The 24,915-nt window shown below is 43.6% G+C and overlaps 1 protein-coding gene across 3 annotated transcripts; it reads right to left on the reverse strand.

Moving 5' to 3' along the window:
• Nucleotides 1–397: 397 nt before the first annotated feature.
• LOC118378922 (zinc finger protein 664-like) lies at nt 398–24,915 on the reverse strand. 3 transcript variants are annotated; one of them, XM_052503900.1, is made up of 4 exons: nt 24,135–24,898; nt 22,854–22,948; nt 22,431–22,608; nt 514–1,573 (listed from the first exon to the last, which is right to left on the reverse strand). In XM_052503900.1, exons 1-4 carry the CDS (start codon nt 24,490–24,492, stop codon nt 756–758), a joined length of 1,449 nt encoding a protein of 482 aa, XP_052359860.1. In that variant the 5' UTR covers nt 24,493–24,898; the 3' UTR covers nt 514–755. The 3 variants fall into 3 exon arrangements, 2 of the variants coding, with proteins under 2 accessions (XP_052359860.1, XP_052359861.1); XM_052503901.1 differs by lacking the exon at nt 514–1,573 and adding an exon at nt 18,833–19,509 and having other exon boundaries at nt 24,135–24,915; XR_008105069.1 differs by lacking the exons at nt 22,431–22,608; nt 22,854–22,948; nt 24,135–24,898 and adding an exon at nt 7,409–7,513 and having other exon boundaries at nt 398–1,573.

Raw genomic sequence — 24,915 nt, forward strand, 5'->3', positions numbered from 1 at the left:
CATGGTTTGCTTTTTCCGTAAAGTTTGTTTGAAATCTGACACAGCATTAAGGAGAAGTATATCTCTAATTCCATGTATAACACTTGTATTTTTATCAACATTCACCTAACATAATCGTTTGTGGTGCTTTCGCTGTAAAGCATTTTTGAAATCAGACACTGTGGCTGGATTAACAATAATTGTATCTTTAAAATGGTGTAAAATACTTGTATGCTTGAGGAATTTTAATTATGAGATTTCTGTTGTTTTGAATTTGGCGCCCTGCACTTTCACTGGCTGTTGGTGAGGTGGGACGCTCCCGTCCCACATGTCTCAGAGAGGTTAAAGCCACACTGTAAGATCAGCAGTGGGCCAACAATGCAAATGTAAACAATGGAACAAATGCATCACATCCAAATATCACTTGATTATCTGTAGTGCTGGAGGAATGACACACCCAGATAAACACACACAAAGAGTTTAAAAAAAGGACAATTTAAAACTAGGAACCTGATCTCCTTTATATTCAAACTGACAGACTCCATATTCAATTAATGTTTTCTAATAGAAACAAACAAATATATGTTTGAGTATACCCTGTACCATTTAATTACATCTGGTAAAGACAGGTAAACACATTATCAGTCAACAATATAAGACACCGGGAGCACTGTGTATGTTCTCTGATGAATTTTAAGTTAATGTGAAGTGAAATATCAACATACCCGCTAGGAGAAGAAATTAAGTCAATGTGATGTGACATAACAATTTACAAACTAGGGTGAAGGCTTCTTCCCTCCTGAGTGGATTCTCACGTGACTTTTAAGTGACCGCGATGAGGAATAGGTCTTTCCACAGTCTGAGCATTGGTGAGGCTTTTCTCCCGTGTGGATTCTCACGTGACTTTTAAGTGACCGCAATGAGGAATAGGTCTTTCCACAGTCTGAGCATTGGTAAGGCTTTTCTCCAGTGTGGATTCTCTCATGCACTTTCATGTGTGCTAACTGGGTAAAACTTTTTCCACACTGGGAGCACCGATGAGGCTTATCTCCTGTGTGTGTCCTCTCATGTCTTTTTAGGTTCCCTAACTCTGTAAAACCCTTCCCACACTGGGAGCAGTGGAAAGGCTTTTCTCCTGAGTGTATTCTTTTATGTTTTTTCAGGTTCCCTGACCGTGTAAAACTCCTTTCACACTGGGAGCAGTGGAAAGTCTTATCACCTGTGTGTATCCTCTCATGTCTTTTCAAGCTTGCTAACAAGGAAAAACTATTTTCACACTGGGAGCATTGGAAAAGTGCATCTCTTGTGTGGATCCTCTCATGTCTTTTCAGGCTTGCTAACAAGGAAAAACTCTTTCCACACAGAGAGCATTGGTAAGGCTTCTCCCCTGTGTGCATTCTCTCATGTGCTTTCAGGTGCCCTAACTCTGCAGAACTCTTTCCACACTGGGAACATTGGTAAGGCTTCTCTCCTGTGTGCAATGTCCTATGCACTTTCAGGTCCCTTAACCGGGTAAAACTCTTTCCACAGTGGGAGCAGTGGTGTCGTCTTGCTGGTTTGGACGTCTCTGGTTCCTCTGAATCTGGTCTTTCTCCTGCCAAAAGACAGAGTATTTATTTAAGTAGAGAGAGACCTGAATGAAACCTCCATGTGACAAAACTGACTTCCTTTGAAGTTTAATCCAAATCAGAGCCAGGTTTCCAATCATTTAATCATTTTAACAATTATTTGTTTTTAAAAACAACTGTAGAACATGGTGCTTGCACTGCCACAGGCCTGCTTCTATGTGTAATCAGGTCAGGTAGCCTACAGGCCTACTTCTATGTGTAATCAGGCCAGGTAGCCTAGAGGCCTACTTCTATGTGTAATCAGGTCAGGTAGCCTAGAGGCCTACTTCTATGTGTAATCAGGCCAGGTAGCCTAGAGGCCTACTTCTATGTGTAATCAGGTCAGGTAGCCTAGAGGCCTACTTCTATGTGTAATCAGGTCAGGTAGCCTAGAGGCCTACTTCTATGTGTAATCAGGCCAGGTAGCCTAGAGGCCTACTTCTATGTGTAATCAGGCCAGGTAGCCTACAGGCCTACTTCTATGTGTAATCAGGCCAGGTAGCCTAGAGGCCTACTTCTATGTGTAATCAGGTCAGGTAACCTAGAGGCCTACTTCTATGTGTAATCAGGTCAGGTAGCCTACAGGCCTACTTCTATATGTAATCAGGCCAGGTAGCCTAGAGGCCTACTTCTATGTGAGCTACAGGACACAGGTAGCCTAGAGGCCTACTTCTATGTGTAATCAGGTCAGGTAGCCTAGAGGCCTACTTCTATGTGTAATCAGGCCAGGTAGCCTAGAGGCCTACTTCTATGTGTAATCAGGTCAGGTAGCCTACTTCTATGTGTAATCAGGCCAGGTAGCCTACTTCTATGTGTAATCACGCCAGGTAGCCTACAGGCCTACTTCTATGTGTAATCAGGTCAGGTAGCCTAGAGGCCTACTTCTATGTGTAATCAGGCCAGGTAGCCTAGAGGCCTACTTCTATGTGTAATCAGGTCAGGTAGCCTACTTCTATGTGTAATCAGGCCAGGTAGCCTACTTCTATGTGTAATCAGGCCAGGTAGCCTACAGGCCTACTTCTATGTGTAATCAGGTCAGGTAGCCTAGAGGCCTACTTCTATGTGTAATCAGGCCAGGTAGCCTACTTCTATGTGTAATCAGGCCAGGTAGCCTACTTCTATGTGTAATCAAGCCAGGTAGCCTACTTCTATGTGTAATCAGGCCAGGTAGCCTACTTCTATGTGTAATCAGGCCAGGTAGCCTACTTCTATGTGTAATCAAGCCAGGTAGCCTACTTCTATGTGTAATCACGCCAGGTAGCCTACTTCTATGTGTAATCAGGTCAGGTAGCCTAGAGGCCTGCTTCTATGTGTAATCAGGTCAGGTAGCCTAGAGGCCTACTTCTATGTGTAATCAGGCCAGGTAGCCTAGAGGCCTACTTCTATGTGTAATCAGGCCAGGTAGCCTAGAGGCCTACTTCTATGTGTAATCAGGTCAGGTAGCCTAGAGGCCTACTTCTATGTGTAATCAGGCCAGGTAGCCTACTTCTATGTGTAATCAGGCCAGGTAGCCTACTTCTATGTGTAATCAGGCCAGGTAGCCTACTTCTATGTGTAATCAGGCCAGGTAGCCTACTTCTATGTGTAATCAGGCCATGTAGCCTACTTCTATGTGTAATCAGGCCAGGTAGCCTACTTCTATGTGTAATCAGGCCAGGTAGCCTACTTCTATGTGTAATCAGGCCAGGTAGCCTACTTCTATGTGTAATCAGGCCAGGTAGCCTACTTCTATGTGTAATCAGGCCAGGTAGCCTGCTTCTATGTGTAATCAGGTCAGGTAGCCTAGAGGCCTACTTCTATGTGTAATCAGGCCAGGTAGCCTAGAGGCCTACTTCTATGTGTAATCAGGTCAGGTAGCCTAGAGGCCTACTTCTATGTGTAATCAGGCCAGGTAGCCTAGAGGCCTACTTCTATGTGTAATCAGGTCAGGTAGCCTAGAGGCCTACTTCTATGTGTAATCAGGCCAGGTAGCCTAGAGGACTACTTCTATGTGTAATCAGGCCAGGTAGCCTACTTCTATGTGTAATCAGGTCAGGTAGCCTAGAGGCCTACTTCTATGTGTAATCAGGTCAGGTAGCCTAGAGGCCTACTTCTATGTGTAATCAGGCCAGGTAGCCTACAGGCCTACTTCATGTGTAATCAGGCCAGGTAGCCTACTTCTATGTGTAATCATGCCAGGTAGCCTACTTCTATGTGTAATCAGGCCAGGTAGCCTACTTCTATGTGTAATCAGGCCAGGTAGCCTACTTCTATGTGTAATCAGGCCAGGTAGCCTACTTCTATGTGTAATCAGGCCAGGTAGCCTGCTTCTATGTGTAATCAGGTCAGGTAGCCTAGAGGCCTACTTCTATGTGTAATCAGGTCAGGTAGCCTAGAGGCCTACTTCTATGTGTAATCAGGTCAGGTAGCCTAGAGGCCTACTTCTATGTGTAATCAGGTCAGGTAGCCTAGAGGCCTACTTCTATGTGTAATCAGGCCAGGTAGCCTAGAGGCCTACTTCTATGTGTAATCAGGCCAGGTAGCCTACTTCTATGTGTAATCAGGACAGGTAGCCTAGAGGCCTACTTCTATGTGTAATCAGGTCAGGTAGCCTAGAGGCCTACTTCTATGTGTAATCAGGCCAGGTAGCCTACAGGCCTACTTCATGTGTAATCAGGCCAGGTAGCCTACTTCTATGTGTAATCAGGCCAGGTAGCCTAGAGGCCTACTTCATGTGTAATCAGGCCAGGTAGCCTACTTCTATGTGTAATCAGGCCAGGTAGCCTAGAGGCCTACTTCTATGTGTAATCAGGTCAGGTCAGGTAGCCTAGAGGCCTACTTCTATGTGTAATCAGGTCAGGTAGCCTAGAGGCCTACTTCTATGTGAAATCAGGCCAGGTAGCCTAGAGGCCTACTTCTATGTGTAATCAGGCCAGGTAGCCTACTTCTATGTGTAATCAGGTCAGGTAGCCTAGAGGCCTACTTCTATGCGTAATCAGGCCAGGTAGCCTACTTCTATGTGTAATCAGGTCAGGTAGCCTACAGGCCTACTTCTATGTGTAATCAGGTCAGGTAGCCTAGAGGCCTACTTCTATGTGAAATCAGGTCAGGTAGCCTAAAGGCCTACTTCTATGTGTAATCAGGCCAGGTAGCCTAGAGGCCTACTTCTATGTGTAATCAGGTCAGGTAGCCTAGAGGCCTACTTCTATGTGAAATCAGGCCAGGTAGCCTAGAGGCCTACTTCTATGTATAATTAGGTGAGTGTCTTTACGCAAGATCTCTAGATTGACGGGAGCGCTTCAAAAAAACTCGTAAAGGCAATGAAATAAACACTAACTAGCCCAGACAGTGCTCTCGGCAACCAACGTGTCCATGACAACGGTAAGACTGTAGTGACATAGTGACATACAGAAATGACCGTAAACCAAACTAACATTGTATACTAGAAATGATGGTAATTAACGGTAAATGTACTACTGGTGATACTAGCGTGACATTAATACCATGCAGTCAGTCTCTCTTGGCTGAGAGTTGAGGAGAGACTGACTGCATCACTTCTTCTTTTTATAAGAAACATGAATGTGTTGAAAATCCCAAATTGTTTGCATAGTCAATTTACACACAGCTCTGACACACACACTTATCCCACCAGACATGCCACCAGGGGTCTTTTCACAGGCCCCAAAATCAAGAACAAATTCAAGAAAATGTACAATGGACTAATCCATTGTAGAGGCCTGTCTGAGTGGACTAATCCATTGTAGAGGCCTGTCTGAGTGGACTAATCCATTATAGTGGCCTGTCTGAGTGGACTAATCCATTGTAAAGGCCTGTCTGAGTGGACTAATCCATTGTAAAGGCCTGTCTGAGTGGACTAATCCATTGTAGAGGCCTGTCTGAGTGGACTAATCCATTGTAGAGGCCTGTCTGAGTGGACTAATCCATTGTAGAGGCCTGTCTGAGTGGACTAATCCATTGTAGAGGCCTGTCTGAGTGGATTAATCCATTATAGAGGCCTGTCTGAGTGGATTAATCCATTATAGAGGCCTGTCTGAGTGGACTAATCCATTATAGAGGCCTGTCTGAGTGGACTAATCCATTATAGAGGCCTGTCTGAGTGGACTAATCCATTATAGAGGCCTGTCTGAGTGGATCAATCCATTATAGAGGCCTGTCTGAGTGGACTAATCCATTATAGAGGCCTGTCTGAGTGGATCAATCCATTATAGAGGCCTGACCCCATTTAGTCGTCTGGTCAATTGTTTGGTCGAAAGACTGTTGGACGACCGAGATTATTTTAGTCAAGCAGTGGCAAGTATATATATGGCACATGAGACACCTGGCTCGGTATCCAACCGTAAGGCGCTACAGAGGGTAGTGCGTAGGGCCCAGTACATCACCGGCGCCAAGCTTCCTGCCATCCAGGAACTATATACCAGGCGGTATCAGAGGAAGGCCCAAAACATTGTCAAAGACTCCAGTCACCCAAGTCATAGACTGTTCTCTCTGCTACCGCACGGCAAGCTGTACCAAAACGCCAGGTCAATGTCCGAAGGGCTCCTTGGCAGCTTCCACCCACAGGCCATAAGACTGCTGAACAATCAATCAAATGGAAACCCAGACTAGTAGAAAAAGTAGGAAGGAAGCGCTACTAAGGTACACAATAGTACATTTTGGTAGATAAAAGGTGCTCTTTGGTAAAAGGGGTAAATTGGTCATCAAAAAAGAAAGGAGGACCAAGGCGCTCTTCATGTAATCGATTAAAATGCCTTTTTATGGCATGTTCAATAGAAATAAAGTTTTAAAAATCTGACGCGTTTCGGCTGCATGGCCTTCGTCAGGGAGTACAAAGAAATAAACCCAGACTATTTACATTGACACCACCCCCTACCTACATGTACATTTACACTGCTGGTGCTCACTGTTTGTCTATGCATGGTCACTTTACCCCTACCTACATGTAGAAATTGCCTGGACTGGCCTCCGCACATTGACTCGATGCCGGTGCCTCGTTAGTTATTATATATATATTTTTACCCCATTTTCTCCGCAATTTCGTGGTTTCCAATTGGTAGTTACAGTGTTGTCTCAGCGTTGCTACTCCCATACCGCCCCCGGAGAGGCGAAACAACCAAGCCGCACCGCTTCTTGACACAATGCCCACTTAACCCGGGAAGCACCAACGTGTCGGAGGAAACACTGTGCACCTGGCTACCGTGTCAGCGTGCACTGCGCCAAGACTGTCACAGGAGTCGCTAGTGCGCGATGTGACCAGGACATCCCTGCCAGACAAAACCTCCCCTAACCTGGACAACACTGGGCCAATTATGCGCCGCCCCAGGGGTCTCCCGGTCGCCTGGACTCGAATCCAGAATCTCTATCGTTATTGTTATTTTATTGTGTTACTTAGAAACATTTTTTTTTTTACAATTGTTTATTTTCTAAATATTTTCTGAACTCTTTTTCTTTTACTTCATTGTTTGTTAAGGGCTTGTCAGGAAGCATTTCACGGTAAGATCTACCTTTTGGGAATCGGCACATGTGACTAATAATATTTGATTTGATTCCGTCTGTGTTGTTTGCTGTTAAAGAAAATAAACAGCGAGTAGCAGAAGTGGAAAAACAAGGGGGGAGGTCGAAGTTTGGTGTAAGTTTGTGGTAGGCTATATACAATTAATTATATATTTATACAATTAATTTAAAAGTAAAAAATGCATGTCCCTTTAACAAGTCCTACAGTACTGAACAATACAAGTGTAGAACTCCAGTAGAATTGCCCCTTTAAAACCACACATTAGTTTAACAAGGGTAGTTTATGCCCCTGTTTTTAATCCAATACTCACTGGCGTTAATCAGATCGTCTGTCTCCTCCTCCTCTCCTTCCTCGTCTTTTATTGAGAGAGCCTCCTCCTCCTCGTCCTCTAAAAGGTTCTTCCTCTTCCTCCTTTTTGATTCTAAAGATTCTACCCCTCTTCCACGCTGATATCCTCATCTTCCTCCTTTTAATTCTGAAAGCTTCTACTTCCTCTTCTTCCACTGTGACAGCCTGTATCCCCTCTTCCTCTTTCACTCCTAAAGTGTCTTTCTCTTCTTTAACTGTAACATCCCCTCTTTCAATGTGAGAACCTCCTCTTCCCGTTTCATTCCACAAGGTTCTTTCTCTTTTTTAAATGATATAGTATTCTCTTCCTCCTGCTTAAATCTAAACACGTCTTCATCTCCTTTCACTGCAATATCCTCATGTTCTTCTTTCACGACAAATTTCAGCCCCAGAGATTCTTTCTCCGCGCAACAGACCTCTTCTTCTTTAGCAGGGGTGGAGTAGCAAAGTGAGCTCATGGTCAGGGCATGTCAGCTGGCGACTGGCCTAGTGCTTGGCTCAGAAATAACCTTAACCTTATTTGCCAATGTAACAAGTAAATTATGTTCATTTAACCAGTAGATACTCAAACAGAATTGTGTTTAAAACACTGAGATGAATATATATACAAACAATGACAAAATAAGCGTCAATATTACGTTTTGTGTTGTCGAGCGAGAAAGTTGAGTCAGGAACCGTGTTGTTATTGAAGCGCCCTTTCCCGTCCACTAGATTATACGTCACGGCGAGAGGCACAATCTGAAAGACTCACCTCGCCATCTGCTGACCGGAGTGGGTAACGCAGTTTAGAAAAATATTCACGACAATTGTTTATTCTGTCGTAAGTCATTGCAAAACAACCAGAGCTCATGTTTTCTCTTACTTCTTAGCAGTACTTTACTCTATGCAATTAAATTGTTTATTTTATTTGTAATGTAATATTATCTTATGTTGTTGTTGTCTATATCAGTTTTGTAAACTGTCATGTATTTTTATGTTTGTGCATTTAAAAAACGCATTTTCCAAGTTTGCCCCTTTAACAATTCCTATAGTACTGAGCAACACATTAGTTCAACAAGTGCTGAGTTTGTGCCCCTGTTTTTATGAGACAACTAACTGGTGTTAATCTTCCTCTCCTCCTGCTCCTCTTACACTCCCAAAATATATTTCCCCTTCTCTTTCATTGAGATGTCCTCCTCTTCCTCTTCAAAAGGTTCTTCCTCTTCTTTCACTACAACATCCTCCTCTTCATGTGATATCTTCTTCCTCCTTTTCATTCGGAAAGCATCTCCTCTTCCTCGTCCACTGTACACCCTCTATCTCCTTCCTCGTCCTCTTCCACTGTAACACCCTCTATCTCCTCTTCCTTGACCCTTCCTCTATCCCTCTCTCTTCCTCTTCCACTGTAACACCCTCTATCCCTTCTTCCTCTTCTACTGTAACACCCTCTATCCCTTCTTCCTCTTCCACTGTAACAGCCTCTATCCCTTCCTCCTCTTCCACAGTAACACCCTCTATCCCTTCTTTCACTGTAACACCCTCTATCCCTTCTTCCACTGTAACACCCTCTATCCCCTCCTCCTCTTTCACTGTAACACCCTCTATCCCTTCTTCCTCTTCCTCTGTAACACCCTCTATCCCTTCTTCCTCTTCCACTGTAACACCCTCTATCCCTTCCTCCTCTTCCACTGTAACACCCTCTATCCCCTCCTCCTATTTCACTGTAACACCCTCTATCCCTTCTTCCTCTTCCTCTGTAACACCCTCTATCCCTTCTTCCTCTTCCACTGTAACACCCTCTATCCCTTCCTCCACTGTAACACCCTCTATCCCTTCTTCCACTGTAACACCCTCCATCCCTTCTTCCTCTTCCTCTGTAACACCCTCTATCCCTTCTTCCTCTTCCACTGTAACACCCTCTATCCCTTCTTCCTCATCCACTGTGACAGCCTATATCTCCTCTTCCTCTTCTTTCAATGTGACAGCCTCCTCTTCCTCCTTTTTTTGTTCTGAAAGCTTCCTCTCCTTTCAATATTTGGTAGCGCCTCATTTGAATGTCTGTTTTAGTACAAATATTGTAATACATTACAATAATTCATAGTTATGCTGTAATAGTAACATCTAACTGGTGGTAATTGCTGTCTGTAATTACAGGGGTGTAACAATGAATGTTTGTCACCGTGCTCATTACGAATGTTAAAGTTTCCGCTAGCATCCCAATGCTAATGTTTCCGCTAGCATCCCAATGCTAATGTTTCCGCTAGCATCCAATGCTAATGTTAATGTTTCTGCTAGCATCCCAATGCTAATGTTTCCGCTAGCATCCCAATGCTAATGTTTCCGCTAGCATCCCAATGCTAATGTTTCCACTAGCATCCCAATGCTAATGTTAATGTTTCCGCTAGCATCCCAATGCTAATGTTTCCGCTAGCATCCCAATGCTAATGTTTCCGCTAGCATCCCAATGCTAATGTTTCCGCTAGCATCCCAATGCTAATGTTTCCACTAGCATCCCAATGCTAATGTTAATGTTTCCGCTAGCATCCCAATGCTAATGTTTCCGCTAGCATCCCAATGCTAATGTTTCCGCTAGCATCCCAATGCTAATGTTTCCCGCTAGCATCCCAATGCTAATGTTTCCCGCTAGCATCCCAATGCTAATGTTTCCCGCTAGCATCCCAATGCTAATGTTAAAGTTTCCGCTAGCATCCCAATGCTAATGTTAAAGTTTCCGCTAGCATCCCAATGCTAATGTTAAAGTTTCCGCTAGCATCCCAATGCTAATGTTAAAGTTTCCGCTAGCATCCCAACGCTAATGTTTCCGCTAGCATCCCAATGCTAATTTTTCCGCTAGCATCCCAATGCTAATGTTTCCGCTAGCATCCCAATGCTAATGTTCCGCTAGCATCCCAATGCTAATGTTTCCGCTAGCATCCCAATGCTAATGTTTCCGCTAGCATCCCAATGCTAATGTTCCGCTAGCATCCCAATGCTAATGTTTCCGCTAGCATCCCAATGCTAATGTTTCCGCTAGCATCCCAATGCTAATGTTTCCGCTAGCATCCCAATGCTAATGTTAAAGTTTCCGCTAGCATCCCAATGCTAATGTTTCCGCTAGCATCCTAATGCATCTTTTTGACCAATTGAAATTATCTGATCAAAACATGGGAGTTTTTGCCACCAAGGATTTGTGACACGTCTTCAACGGTCACATGGGACAGGAATGATGGAATGGCGATTTTTCACAAAGTAATTGACAGACTCTAGCATGTTTACATTCCAAGAGAAATAGAATTCTCAAAAAAGCACAACGTGCACCACATGGGGACTGGAGGACGGAGTTGGGGAAACGCTGGGCTGAAAATCAAATACCAATAGGGAGCCACTGTGACGGTATAACTTTAGACCGTCCCCTTGCCCATACCCGGGCGCGAACCAGGCACCCTCTGCACACATCAACAACAGTCACCCACAAAGCATCGTTACCAATCGCACCACAAAAGCCGCGGCTCTTGCAGAGCAAGGGGAACCACTACTTCAAGGTCTCAGAGCAAGAGACGTCACCGATTGAAACGCTATTTAGCGTGAACACCGCAAACAAAGCTAGCCATTTCCCATCCGTTACACCACAATGACGTGCTCACACGTTTGCAGTACCCGCGTTTATCCACTAGATGGCGGCCGTGCTCCACGGTAAAGTTTTCACACCTCTGCACGAGTCTCTCAGCAGCACTGCAATGTGGGAACTTACAAAGTCAGTTGTCATGCAATGTTTTTCTTCGCTACATAATGACAATTCTCCATGCCAACACTTATTATTGGGACTCTTTGCCCTAATATCATCACTATCACTTATTACTCATAGTGTATTTTCCCCTCCTTTGTAAAACCTTTGACTGTTCTACTCTGGGCATACTAATATACACATAATCACTTTTTTGTGGTCACGTCCCTCTCGTTAGCAGATAATATTGAATCTAGAATTCCGCCGAGTAAAACGTGCAATACGCAGTTTCTATTTTCTATTTCTATGTGGCCCTTTATTTAACTAGTCAAGTCAGTTAAGAACCAACTCTTATTTACAATCACGGCCGGTTGTGACTCGAGAGCAGGGAACACGAGGTGTTCGTCAACAACATACATGGTGGGAAATGTAGAGGGGCGTGTAGAAATTAAACAATTGTGCCTTTTTGACGGAAATATGGAGGTGGCTTCGAAAAGAGCCTTTGGTGAATTTTGGAGATCATGGTCATCGTTTAAGCGCGCTCTCCGCGAATACGGTGATATCTATCATGCTGTGTGTTCCTAGCTCCAACAGTGATATCTATCATATTTATGTTCCTAGCTCCAACAGTGATATCTATCATATTTATGTTCCTAGCTCCAACAGTGATATATATCATGTTTATGTTCCTAGCTCCAACAGTGATATCTATCATGTTTATGTTCCTAGCTCCAACAGTGATATCTATCATGTTTGTGTTCCTAGCTCCAACAGTGATATCTATCATGTTTATGTTCCTAGCTCCAACAGTGATATCTATCATGTTTATGTTCCTAGCTCCAACAGTGATATCTATCATGTTTATGTTCCTAGCTCCAACAGTGATATCTATCATGTTTATGTTCCTAGCTCCAACAGTGATATCTATCATGCTGTGTGTTCCTAGCTCCAACAGTGATATCTATCATGTTTATGTTCCTAGCTCCAACAGTGATATCTATCATGTTTATGTTCCTAGCTCCAACAGTGATATCTATCATGTTTATGTTCCTAGCTCCAACAGTGATATCTATCATGTTTATGTTCCTAGCTCCAACAGTGATATCTATCATGTTTATGTTCCTAGCTCCAACAGTGATATATCATGTTTATGTTCCTAGCTCCAACAGTGATATATCATGTTTATGTTCTATCCAACAGTGATATCTATCATGTTTATGTTCCTGTTCCTAGCTCCAACAGTGATATCTATCATGTTTATGTTCCTAGCTCCAACAGTGATATCTATCATGTTTATGTTCCTAGCTCCAACAGTGATATCTATCATGATATCATTTATGTTCCTAGCTCCAACAGTGATATCTATCATGTTTATAGCTCCAACAGTGTGTTTATGTTCCTAGCTCCAACAGTGATATCTATCATGTTTATGTTCCTAGCTCCAACAGTGATATATATCATGTTTATGTTCCTAGCTCCAACAGTGATATCATGTTTATGTTCCTAGCTCCAACAGTGATATCTATCATGTTTATGTTCCTAGCTCCAACAGTGATATCATGTTTATATCCAACAGTGATATCATGTTTATGTTCCTAGCTCCAACAGTGATATCATGTTTATGTTCCTAGCTCCAACAGTGATATGATATCATGTTTATGTTCCTAGCTCCAACAGTGTTTATCCTATCCAACAGTGATATCATGTTTATGTTCCTAGCTCCAACAGTGATATCATGTTTATGTTCCTAGCTCCAACAGTGATATCATGTTTATGTTCCTAGCTCCAACAGTGATATCATGTTTATGTTCCTAGCTCCAACAGTGATATCATGTTTATGTTCCTAGCTCCAACAGTGATATCATGTTTATGTTTTCCAACAGTGATTCATGTTTAGCTCCAACAGTGATATCATGTTTATGTTCCTAGCTCCAACAGTGATATCATGTTTATGTTCATGCTCCAACAGTGATATCATGTTTATGTTCCTAGCTCCAACAGTGATATCATGTTTATGTTCTATCATGTTTATGTTCCTAGCTCCAACAGTGATATCCAACAGTGATATCATGTTTATGTTCCTAGCTCCAACAGTGATATCATGTTTATGTTCCTAGCTCCAACAGTGATATCATGTTTATGTTCCTAGCTCCAACAGTGATGATATCATGTTTATGTTCCTAGCTCCAACAGTGATATCATGTTTATGTTCCTAGTGCATGTTTATGTTCCAACAGTTATAGCTCCAACAGTGATATCATGTTTATGTTCCTAGCTCCAACAGTGATATCATGTTTATGTTCCTAGCTCCAACAGTGATATCCAACAGTGATATCATGTTTATGTTCCTAGCTCCAACAGTGATATCATGTTTATGTTCCTAGCTCCAACAGTGATATCATGTTTATGTTCCTAGCTCAACAACAGTGATATCATGCTGTTTATGTTCCTAGCTCCAACAGTGATATATCATGTTTATGTTCCTAGCTCCAACAGTGATATCATGTTTATGTTCCTAGCTCCAACAGTGATATCATGTTTATGTTCCTAGCTCCAACAGTGATATCATGTTTATGTTCCTAGCTCCAACAGTGATATCATGTTTATGTTCCTAGCTCCAACAGTGATATCTAACATGCTGTGTGTTCCTAGCTCCAACAGTGATATCTATCATGTTTATGTTCCTAGCTCCAACAGTGATATCATGTTTATGTTCCTAGCTCCAACAGTGATATCATGTTTATGTTCCTAGCTCCAACAGTGATATCATGTTTATGTTCCTAGCTCCAACAGTGATATCATGTTTATGTTCCTAGCTCCAACAGTGATATCATGTTTATGTTCCTAGCTCCAACAGTGATATCATGTTTATGTTCCTAGCTCCAACAGTGATATCATGTTTGTGTTCCTAGCTCCAACAGTGATATCATGTTTATGTTTTATGTTCCTAGCTCCAACAGTGATATCATGTTTATGTTCCTAGCTCCAACAGTGATATCATGTTTATGTTCCTAGCTCCAACAGTGATATCATGTTTATGTTCCTATCAGTGCTTTCATGTTCCTAGCTCCAACAGTGATATCATGTTTATGTTCCTAGCTCCAACAGTGATATCTAACTTGTGCTTGAGTTCCTAAAGAGTCAGATCCACTCCATGTATTATTATGACCTGCTCTGGAGGAGCCAGGTTGACATCATGACCAGGGTCCCTTTAACCAAAGCAGACCTACTGGGCATCTACATCGGCTACGTATCAAATCAAATCACGTTATTGGTCCCATACACAGATGTTGTAGCAGATGTTATTGGTCCATACATGTTGTAGCAGATGTTATTTTAAGCAGATGTTATTGGTCCATACACATTTGTAGCAGATGTTATTGGTCCATACACATGTAGCAGATGTAGCAGATGTTATTGGTCCATACACATGTTGTAGCAGATGTTATTGGTCCATACAGCAGATGTTATGTTGTAGCAGATGTTATTGGTCCATACACATTTTAAGCAGATGTTATTGGTCCATACACATGTTGTAGCAGATGTTATTGGTCCATACCATAGCAGATGTTATTGGTCCATGTTGTAGCAGATGTTATTGGTCCATACACATGTTGGTAGCAGATGTTATTGGTCCATACACATGTTGTAGCAGATGTTATTGGTCCATACACAGCAGATATTATTGGTCCATACACATTTTAGCAGATGTTATTGGTCCATACACACACAGATGTTGTAGCAGATGTTATTGGTCCATACACATGTTGTAGCAGATGTTATTGGTCCATACACATGTTGTTAGTCCAGATGTTATTGGTCCATCCATACACATGTTGTAGCAGATGTTATTGGTCCATACACATGTTGTAGCAGATGTTATTGGTCCACATGTTGTAGCAGATGTTATTGGTCCATACACATGTTGTAGCAGATGATTGTTACACATAGCAGATGTTATTGGTCCATACACATGTTGTAGCAGATGTTATTGGTCCATACACATTTTAAGCAGATGTTATTGCGGGTGTAGTGAAATGCTGTTGTTCCTAGCTCCAACAGTGCAGTAGTATCTAACAATTCACAACAATTCCACACAAATCTAAAAGTAAAAGAATGTAATTAAGAAATATATAAATATTAGGACGAGTAATGTCGGAGTGGCATTGTCTAAAATACAGGAGAATAAAATACAGAATATATACATATGAGATGAGTAAAGCAGTATGTAAACATTATTCAAGAGACCAGTTGTAAGACCAGTTCTGGAGTCTGTTTTCCCTGGCTGTCACCCTCGTATACCATGATCACATCCTGTGTTTTCCTGGCTGCCACCCTCGTATACCATGACCACATCCTCTGTTTTCCCTGGCTGTCACCCTCGTATACCATGATCACATCCTGTGTTTTCCCTGGCTGTCACCCTCGTATACCATGACCACATCCTGTCACCCTCGTATACCATGACCACATCCTGTCACCCTCGTATACCATGACCACATCCTGTCACCCTCGTATACCATGACCACATCCTGTGTTTTCCCTGGCTGTCACCCTCGTATACCATGATCACATCCTGTGTTTTCCCTGGCTGTCACCCTCGTATACCATGACCACATCCTGTCACCCTCGTATACCATGACCACATCCTGTCACCCTCGTATACCATGACCACATCCTGTCACCCTCGTATACCATGACCACATCCTGTCACCCTCGTATACCATGACCACATCCTGTGTTTTCCCTGGCTGTCACCCTCGTATACCATGACCACATCCTGTGTTTTCCCTGGCTGTCACCCTCGTATACCATGATCACATCCTCTGTTTTCCCTGGCTGTCACCCTCGTATACCATGACCACATCCTGTCACCCTCGTATACCATGATCACATCCTGTCACCCTCGTATACCATGATCACATCCTGTCACCCTCGTATACCATGATCACATCCTGTCACCCTCGTATACCATGACCACATCCTGTCACCCTCGTATACCATGACCACATCCTGTGTTTTCCCTGGCTGTCACCCTCATATACCATGACCACATCCTGTCACCCTCGTATACCATGACCACATCCTGTGTTTTCCCTGGCTGTCACCCTCATATACCATGACCACATCCTGTCACCCTCGTATACCATGATCACATCCTGTGTTTTCCCTGGCTGTCACCCTCGTATACCATGACCACATCCTCTGTTTTCCCTGGCTGTCACCCTCGTATACCATGACCACATCCTCTGTTTTCCCTGGCTGTCACCCTCGTATACCATGACCACATCCTGACCTCACTCAAACCCTGACCGTTCAAGCTGGAGAGTCCAGAAGAGACCCCTGCAGCAGAATCATTCTAGGCCGGTCGGAACTGTACACCAGCTACCGGGAAGCACTCATGTAAGACAGGAGCAGATCTGCCTGACATTTTGTTTTAAAAAAATGTTTTATTTTTTTATTTCACCTTTATTTAACCAGGTAGGCAAGTTGAGAACAAGTTCTCATTTACAATTGCGACCTGGCCAAGATAAAGCAAAGCAGTTCGACAGATACAACGACACAGAGTTACACATGGAGTAAAACAAACATACAGTCAATAATACAGTATAAACAAGTCTATATACGACGTGAGCAAATGAGGTGAGATAAGGGAGGTAAAGGCAAAAAAAGGCCATGGTGGCAAAGTAAATACAATATAGCAAGTAAAACACTGAAGAACTCCCAGTTTACAGACTGGCTCCCTCCAACCAGAGAGCAAACTGAACACTCTCTGTCTCCGTGACAACAAACAGGCTGCTCTCAGACTCTGCCGTTCCGTACTTCACTAAACGGACCGATTGATAAGGCGGCACACACCACATCGCCCAGAGCCTTAGAAATGCCTTCCTAACAACTCTAAAGATGGACTGTAATTTTCTCAAGCTGCCAACCAAAAAAACCTTGTCGTTGATTTGTATTAAAATGTGTTTTGCTAGTTTAGAATGTTACTATTTGATAATTATATATGATTGACGTTATGATTGTAGATTGGTGTACAATTCAGTCTATGACTGTGAGAAAGGAAAAGCTACTGCTACTACCACCACTACTGATACTACTACTATTATTGATGCTGCTACTACAGCTACTACTACTACTACTACTATTATTATTGATGCTGCTACTACAGCTACTACTACTACTACTACTACTACTACTACTGCTGCTACTACTACTGATACTACTCCTACTGATACTACTACTACTACCTCTAGTCCTACAATTCAGTCTGACTGTGAAAGAAAGGAAAAGCTACTACTACTACTAGAGACAGACATGATTACCAGACTGCTACTAGAGACAGACATGATTACCAGACTGCTACTAGAGACAGACATGATTACCAGACTGCTACTAGAGACAGACATGATTACCAGACTGCTACTAGAGACAGACATGATTACCAGACTGCTACTAGAGACAGACATGATTACCAGACTGCTACTAGAGACAGACATGATTACCAGACTGCTACTAGAGACAGACATGATTACCAGACTGCTACTAGAGACAGACATGATTACCAGACTGCTACTAGAGACAGACATGATTACCAGACTGCTACTAGAGACAGACATGATTACCAGACTGCTACTAGAGACAGACATGATTACCAGACTGCTACTAGAGACATACATGATTACCAGACTGCTACTAGAGACATACATGATTACCAGACTGCTACTAGAGACAGACATGATTACCAGACTGCTACTAGAGACAGACATGATTACCAGACTGCTACTAGAGACAGACATGATTACCAGACTGCTACTAGAGACAGACATGATTACCAGACTAATCAATATTCAGACTATCGGCCAATAAAACAAAGTCTGTAACAGTAATTTTAAAAATGGCGTTTTGTCATATATTATCATAAAATATAGTCTGAAGATGGGGAAACGTGGTGGAAGAACCTAGTCCATTTGAAATTCAAGAAAGCCATTTTGTGTGACTACTACTGTATCCACTAGCTGGAAAAACACATACATTTCACTGTACTGTATCCACTAGCTGGAAAAACACATACATTTCACTGTACTGTATCCCCTAGCTGGAAAAACACATACATTTCACTGTACTGTATCCCCTAGCTGGAAAAACACGTACATTTCACTGTACTGTATCCCCTAGCTGGAAAAACACATACATTTCACTGTACTGTATCCCCTAGCTGGAAAAACACATACATTTCACTGTACTGTATCCCCTAGCTGGAAAAACACATACATTTCACTGTACTGTATCCCCTAGCTGGAAAAACACATACATTTCACTGTACTGTATCCCCTAGCTGGAAAAACACATACATTTCACTGTACTGTATCCCCTAGCTGGAAAAACACATACATTTCACTGTACTGTATCCCCTAGCTGGAAAAACACATACATTTCACTGTACTGTATCCACTAGCTGGAAAAACACGTACATTTCACTGTACTGTATCCCCTAGCTGGAAAAACACGTACATTTCACTGTACTGTATCCCCTAGCTGGAAAAACACATACATTTCACTGTACTGTATCCCCTAGCTGGAAAACACATACATTTCACTGTACTGTATCCCTAGCTGGAAAACACATACATTTCACTGTACTGTATCCCCTAGCTGGAAAAACACATACATTTCACTGTACTGTATCCACTAGCTGGAAAAACACAATTTGATTTAAATGTGGCATAAACAAAAAAAAACATGATTTTTCAGTCAAAAATATGAGATAAGGGCGGGAGCACTGTGTGTGTTCTCTCATGAAGACTAAGTGCATGTGATGTGAAATAGGTCTTTCCACACCGGGAGCAGTGGTAAGGCATCTTCCCTGTGTGTGTTACCTCGTGGTCTGTCAGGTGCCTAAACTGGGTAAATATCGTTCCACACTGGGAGCAGCGAAAAAGCTTCCCGCCTGTATGGCATTTCTCATGCACTTTCAGGTTCCCTAAATTCTTAAACGTTTTTTCACAATGAGAACAGTGGAAAAGCCTCTTTTCTTCTGTGTGAGTTCTCTCGTGTGATTCCAGGTTCCCTAACTGGATAAATCTCTTTCCGCACTGAGAGCAGTGATAAGGTTTCTCCCTGTGTGTATTTTCGTGTGTGCTTTCAGGCTCCCTGAATGGGTGAATCGCTTTCCACACAGGGCGCAGTGGTACGGCTTCTCTCCCGTATGTGTCCTCCCGTGCGTTTTCAGGTTCCCTAAATGGTTAAAACTCTTTCCACACTGGGCGCAGTGGTGCCGTCCAGCTGGTTTGGGCGTCGCTGGGTCCGGATCCCCGGAGGACTCTTACCGCTGTCAACGTGAGAGTCTGATCTCTCTCCTGCCAAAGACAGTGTTTAGTTAGACAGACATGTACGAAGTCCACATGATGAAACCTCCTGCTAAGTCTTTGTATGGGGTTTAATATAGATCCCTTAGAGCAGAGTGGATGTAGAGAACTGTAGGCTAATAAAATAAATGCCCTTCTATTGAACTTTACATGTTGTTGTGTCTTTTTTGTTGACGCCCTAAATCCTACATCTGATCTAGATTTATGACATCCTAATCTGATCTAGATTTATGACATCCTAATCTGATCTAGATTTATGACATCCTAATCTGATCTAGATTTATGACATCCTAATCTGATCTAGATTTATGACATCCTAATCTGATCTAGATTTATGACATCCTAATCTGATCTAGATTTATGACATCCTAATCTGATCTAGATTTATGACATCCTAATCTGATCTAGATTTATGACATCCTAAATCTGATCTAGATTCTGTAAATCTGATCTAGATTTATGACATCCTAATCTGATCTAGATTTATGACATCACCTAATCTGATCTAGATTTATGACATCATAATCTGATCTAGATTTATGACATCCTAATCTGATCTAGATTTATGACATCCTAATCTGATCTAGATTTATGACATCCTAATCTGATCTAGATTTATGACATCCTAATCTGATCTAGATTTATGATATCCTTATTACATCTTGACATCCTTATTGATCAAAAATGACATCCAAATCTGATCTACTTCTTAGGGGGTTGTAAGGGAATTTATCCAAATCTGATCTAGCTCTATAACCTCCTTATTGATCTCCACATCCAACATCTGATATAGGGTTAGCAAGGCATCAATGGAATGTGGATGTCAGATTAAATGAGGTTGGTTTCAATTATTGACTAAGACTTTGGAAGTAAATCCAAATTCAATATATGACATCAAAATAGGTAAATAAACAAAAACAGGAAGTTTTTTCTCCACTTCCTGTCTGAATGACGTGCCCAAAGTAAACTGACTGTAGCACATGCCCTTAGGGATAGATATAAATAAATTTATGTCCACTTCCTGAAAATCTGAGTTTGTATGAATGCCCAAAGTAAACTAGACTGTAGGAGAAAAGCTCAGGTCCCTGAAGAGAGAATATGCATATATCCCTGGTACATTTTTTAGATACCAGCCCTACTGGGAAGATAGACCCTACTGGGAACAGATACCAACCCTACTGGGAACAGACCCTACTGGGAACAGACCCTACTGGGAACAGATACCGGCCCTACTGGGAACAGATACCGGCCCTACTGGGAACAGACACCGGCCCTACTGGGAACAGATACCGGCCCTATTGGGAACAGACCCTACTGGGAACAGACCCTACTGGGAACAGATACCGGCCCTACTGGGAACAGACCCTACTGGGAACAGACCCTACTGGGAACAGACCCTAGCCCTACTGGGAACAGACCCTACTGGGAACAGACCCTACTGGGACCAGATACCGGCCCTACTGGGACCAGATACCGGCCCTACTGGAACCAGATACCGGCCCTACTGGGAACAGACCCTACTGGGAACAGACCCTACTGGGAACAGACCCTACTGGGAACAGATACCGGCCCTACTGGGAACAGATACCGGCCCTACTGGGAACAGACCCTAGCCCTACTGGGAACAGATACCAGCCCTACTGGGAACAGATACCAGCCCTACTGGGAACAGACCCTACTGGGACCAGATACCGGCCCTACTGGGAACAGATACCGGCCCTACTGGGAACAGATACCGGCCCTACTGGGAACAGACCCTACTGGGAACAGACCCTACTGGGAACAGATACCGGTCCTACTGGGAACAGACCCTACTGGGAACAGACACCGGCCCTACTGGGAACAGACCCTACTGGGAACAGACCCTACTGGGAACAGACCCTACTGGGAACAGCCCTACTGGGACCAGACACCAGACCCTACTGGGACCAGACCCTACTGGGACCAGACTCTACTGGGACCAGACCCTACTGGGACCAGACCCTACTGGGAACAGATACCGGCCCTACTGGGACCAGATACCGGCCCTACTGGGACCAGATACCGGCCCTACTGGGAACAGATACCGGCCCTACTGGGAACAGATACCGGCCCTACTGGGAACAGATACCAGCCCTACTGGGAACAGACACTACTGGGAACAGACCCTACTGGGAACAGATACCAGCCCTACTGGGAACAGACCCTACTGGGAACAGATACCAGCCCTACTGGGAACAGCCCTACTGGGAACAGATACCAGCCCTACTGGGAACAGACCCTACTGGGAACAGATACCAACCCTACTGGGAACAGACCCTACTGGGAACAGACCCTACTGGGAACAGATACCGGCCCTACTGGGAACAGATACCGGCCCTACTGGGAACAGACACCGGCCCTACTGGGAACAGATACCGGCCCTACTGGGAACAGACCCTACTGGGAACAGACCCTACTGGGAACAGATACCTGGGCCCTACTGGGACCAGACCCTACTGGGACCAGACCCTACTGGGAACAGATACCGGCCCTACTGGGAACAGATACCGGCCCTACTGGGACCAGATACCGGCCCTACTGGGAACAGATACCGGCCCTACTGGGAACAGATACCGGCCCTACTGGGAACAGATACCGGCCCTACTGGGAACAGATACCGGCCCTACTGGGAACAGATACCGGCCCTACTGGGAACAGATACCGGCCCTACTGGGAACAGATACCGGCCCTACTGGGAACAGACCCTACTGGGACCAGATACCAGCCCTACTGGGAACAGATACCAGCCCTACTGGGAACAGATACCAGCCCTACTGGGAACAGACCCTACTGGGAACAGATAACAGCCCTACTGGGAACAGATAACAGCCCTACTGGGAACAGACCCGAGTGGGCAGATCTATTCTATTTGTTCAAACTAAACTACTTACTTTGATGTGTCAAATCTGATCCTTTCTTCTCTTCTCCTCCTCTCACAGTTCCACTCAGCCCCGTTGTTTTCCTGCAGTCCACCAGCAGCACAGACAACCTCTTCATACCCAGCAGTAAGGTGCTACCGGGAGAGGCACGACACGGGGACTCCGGGAGGGAGGAAGGGCTAGCGTTGTCCTGGTAACCATAAAGAGGGGACACAGACACATATCATTATGGATGCTGATGTCACTGTTGACATAAAGTGCTTTACAGAAACCCAGACCCAGATAGAGCAAGCTGTATGCTAGACCAGACCAAGCTGTATGCTAGACCAGACCAAGCTGTATGCTAGACCAGACCAAGCTGTATGCTAGACCAGACCAAGCTGTATGCTAGACCAGACCCATCTGCTGTATGCTAGACCAGACCACCAGCTGTACCATCTGGTGTTCTGATCTGGAAAGACTCTTCTCTTCCTCGTCAGCATCATGTTGTTGAGGCTTCCCAGAGGATCCATAATAGTCATGTGTCTCTCCTGTGTGAATGACAACATCAAAACAGATGGTAAACTTATGACTTTTTATTGCAATCACAGATGGTAGAGAATTCGATTTGGTTGGACCTCAACTCACAGCTCAACTCACAACACTTGAGTCAGCCTGATGATTGGTCTCAACTAGCCTGCCCCGGAGCAGGTTTTTTTATTTTATTTTATTTTTAACCAGGCAAGTCAGAACACATTCTTATTTTCAATGGCCTGTTCAGGGGCAGAACGACAGATTTGTCAGCTCAGGGGTTTGAACTCGCAACCTTCCGGTTACTAGTCCAACGCTCTAACCACTAGGCTACGCTGCCGCCCCACAGGTTAGAGATGAAGGATTTGTTGCCATAGAAACTTACATGGTTAAGAGGTAAGAGACCTTCAACAGTTATCCTGAGTCGAATTCAGAATTGAACCAAAGTCAGCTCACTAACTCCTCTATCCCACTACATAGTATATTACCCCTCAGAGTTAAACAGGCTGTTGTGGGTTCTGATGGGAAATCAAAGTTGAGCAGGTGTTCATAATGTTTTGTAAACTCGGTATATATCGGGTTCAGATGGGGTATGACCGTTGAACTGAGGTCATTGGGCATTTAGAAGTTATATTCTTCAAGAATCAATGGCTACAACTCTCTCTTGTGTGTCATCAGGTTCTAGGACTTCTTCTCTGCTTTTAAACAACTGTGAGATGTGAAGTTGTGGACTGGTTCGAGTGACATTATTGGTGTATAGAGCGCTCTGTGAATTTCATAGGTTCCCATGCCTTATAGTGTCACAACGCCCCATGTCAGCTCTCTGTTTCCACTCTCTCAGCGGAGCAGACCTGAACTGCCAGGTTTCACATCCCACATTTAGATAGGGAGTAACATGTCACATTTTCTGGCCATTCCAGAAAAATGTTCTCTTCCTCTGAGAGAGTGAGCCCAGCTTGGGAGACCAGCACCCAGTGTGGAAAGATGTTTACCCGCTGACTAAACTAAATACATGTAAATGGACAATAAAGTATCAATCATTTAAAAGTAAAAACAAAATGTATGTACCAATCTCAGATTGGCCCTTTATCAATTCCTCCAGTACTGAACAACATATTTGAGAGCATAACTTCAGTGGAATGCCCCTTTAAAACCACACCGTAGCCTAGTTCAACAACTGCTGAGTTGTTTTTAGACAATACTCACTGCTGTTAATAAGATCTTCTGTCTCCTCCTCTTTCACTCCCAGAACGGCTTCAACCTTCTCTTTTATTGAGACAGCCTCCTCTTCCTCCTCCCAAAAAGGTTCGTCTTTCACTCTAACAGCCGCCTCTTCCTCCTCTTTCATTCTGAAAGCTTCTACCTCTTTTTCCACTGTGACAGCCTGTATCCCCTCTTCCTCTTTCACTCCTAAAGTGTCATTCTCTTCTTTCAATGTGATTACCTCCTCTTTCATTCTGAAAGCTTCTACCTCTTTTACCACTGTGACAGCCGATACTCCCTCCACTCCAAAATGCTCCTCCTCTTCTTTCAATGTGATAGCCTCCTCTTCCTCCTTTTTCATTCTGAAAGCTTCTTCCTCTCCTTTCACTGTAATATCATCCTCTTTACGACAATGTTAAGCCCTAGAGCTTCTTTCTGAGTCCAGCAGACGTCTTTAGCAGGGGAGAAGTAGCTTAGTGAGCTCATGGTCGGGGATATTAGTTCGCTAAATAGCATTAGCTGGTTAGCATTAGAAACTAGCCTAGTGCCGGGCTCAGTATCAATCTTAACAAGTTAACACATTTAACATGCAAATGACGTTACATTTAAGCAGTTGATACGTTAACACAATTGTGTTTAAAATACTGAGACTAATATACACAAGAATGGCCTAAAAGAGCTTCAATATTTCGGTTTCATGTTGCCTAGCAAGCTATCGAGGTGGATGAATACGGAGCCGTGTTGCTCTTCCCGTCCACTAGATTATACGTCACGTAAGAATGAC

The sequence above is a fragment of the Oncorhynchus keta genome, unplaced genomic scaffold (assembly GCF_023373465.1).
Source record: "Oncorhynchus keta strain PuntledgeMale-10-30-2019 unplaced genomic scaffold, Oket_V2 Un_contig_18300_pilon_pilon, whole genome shotgun sequence".
Lineage (NCBI taxonomy): Eukaryota > Metazoa > Chordata > Actinopteri > Salmoniformes > Salmonidae > Oncorhynchus > Oncorhynchus keta.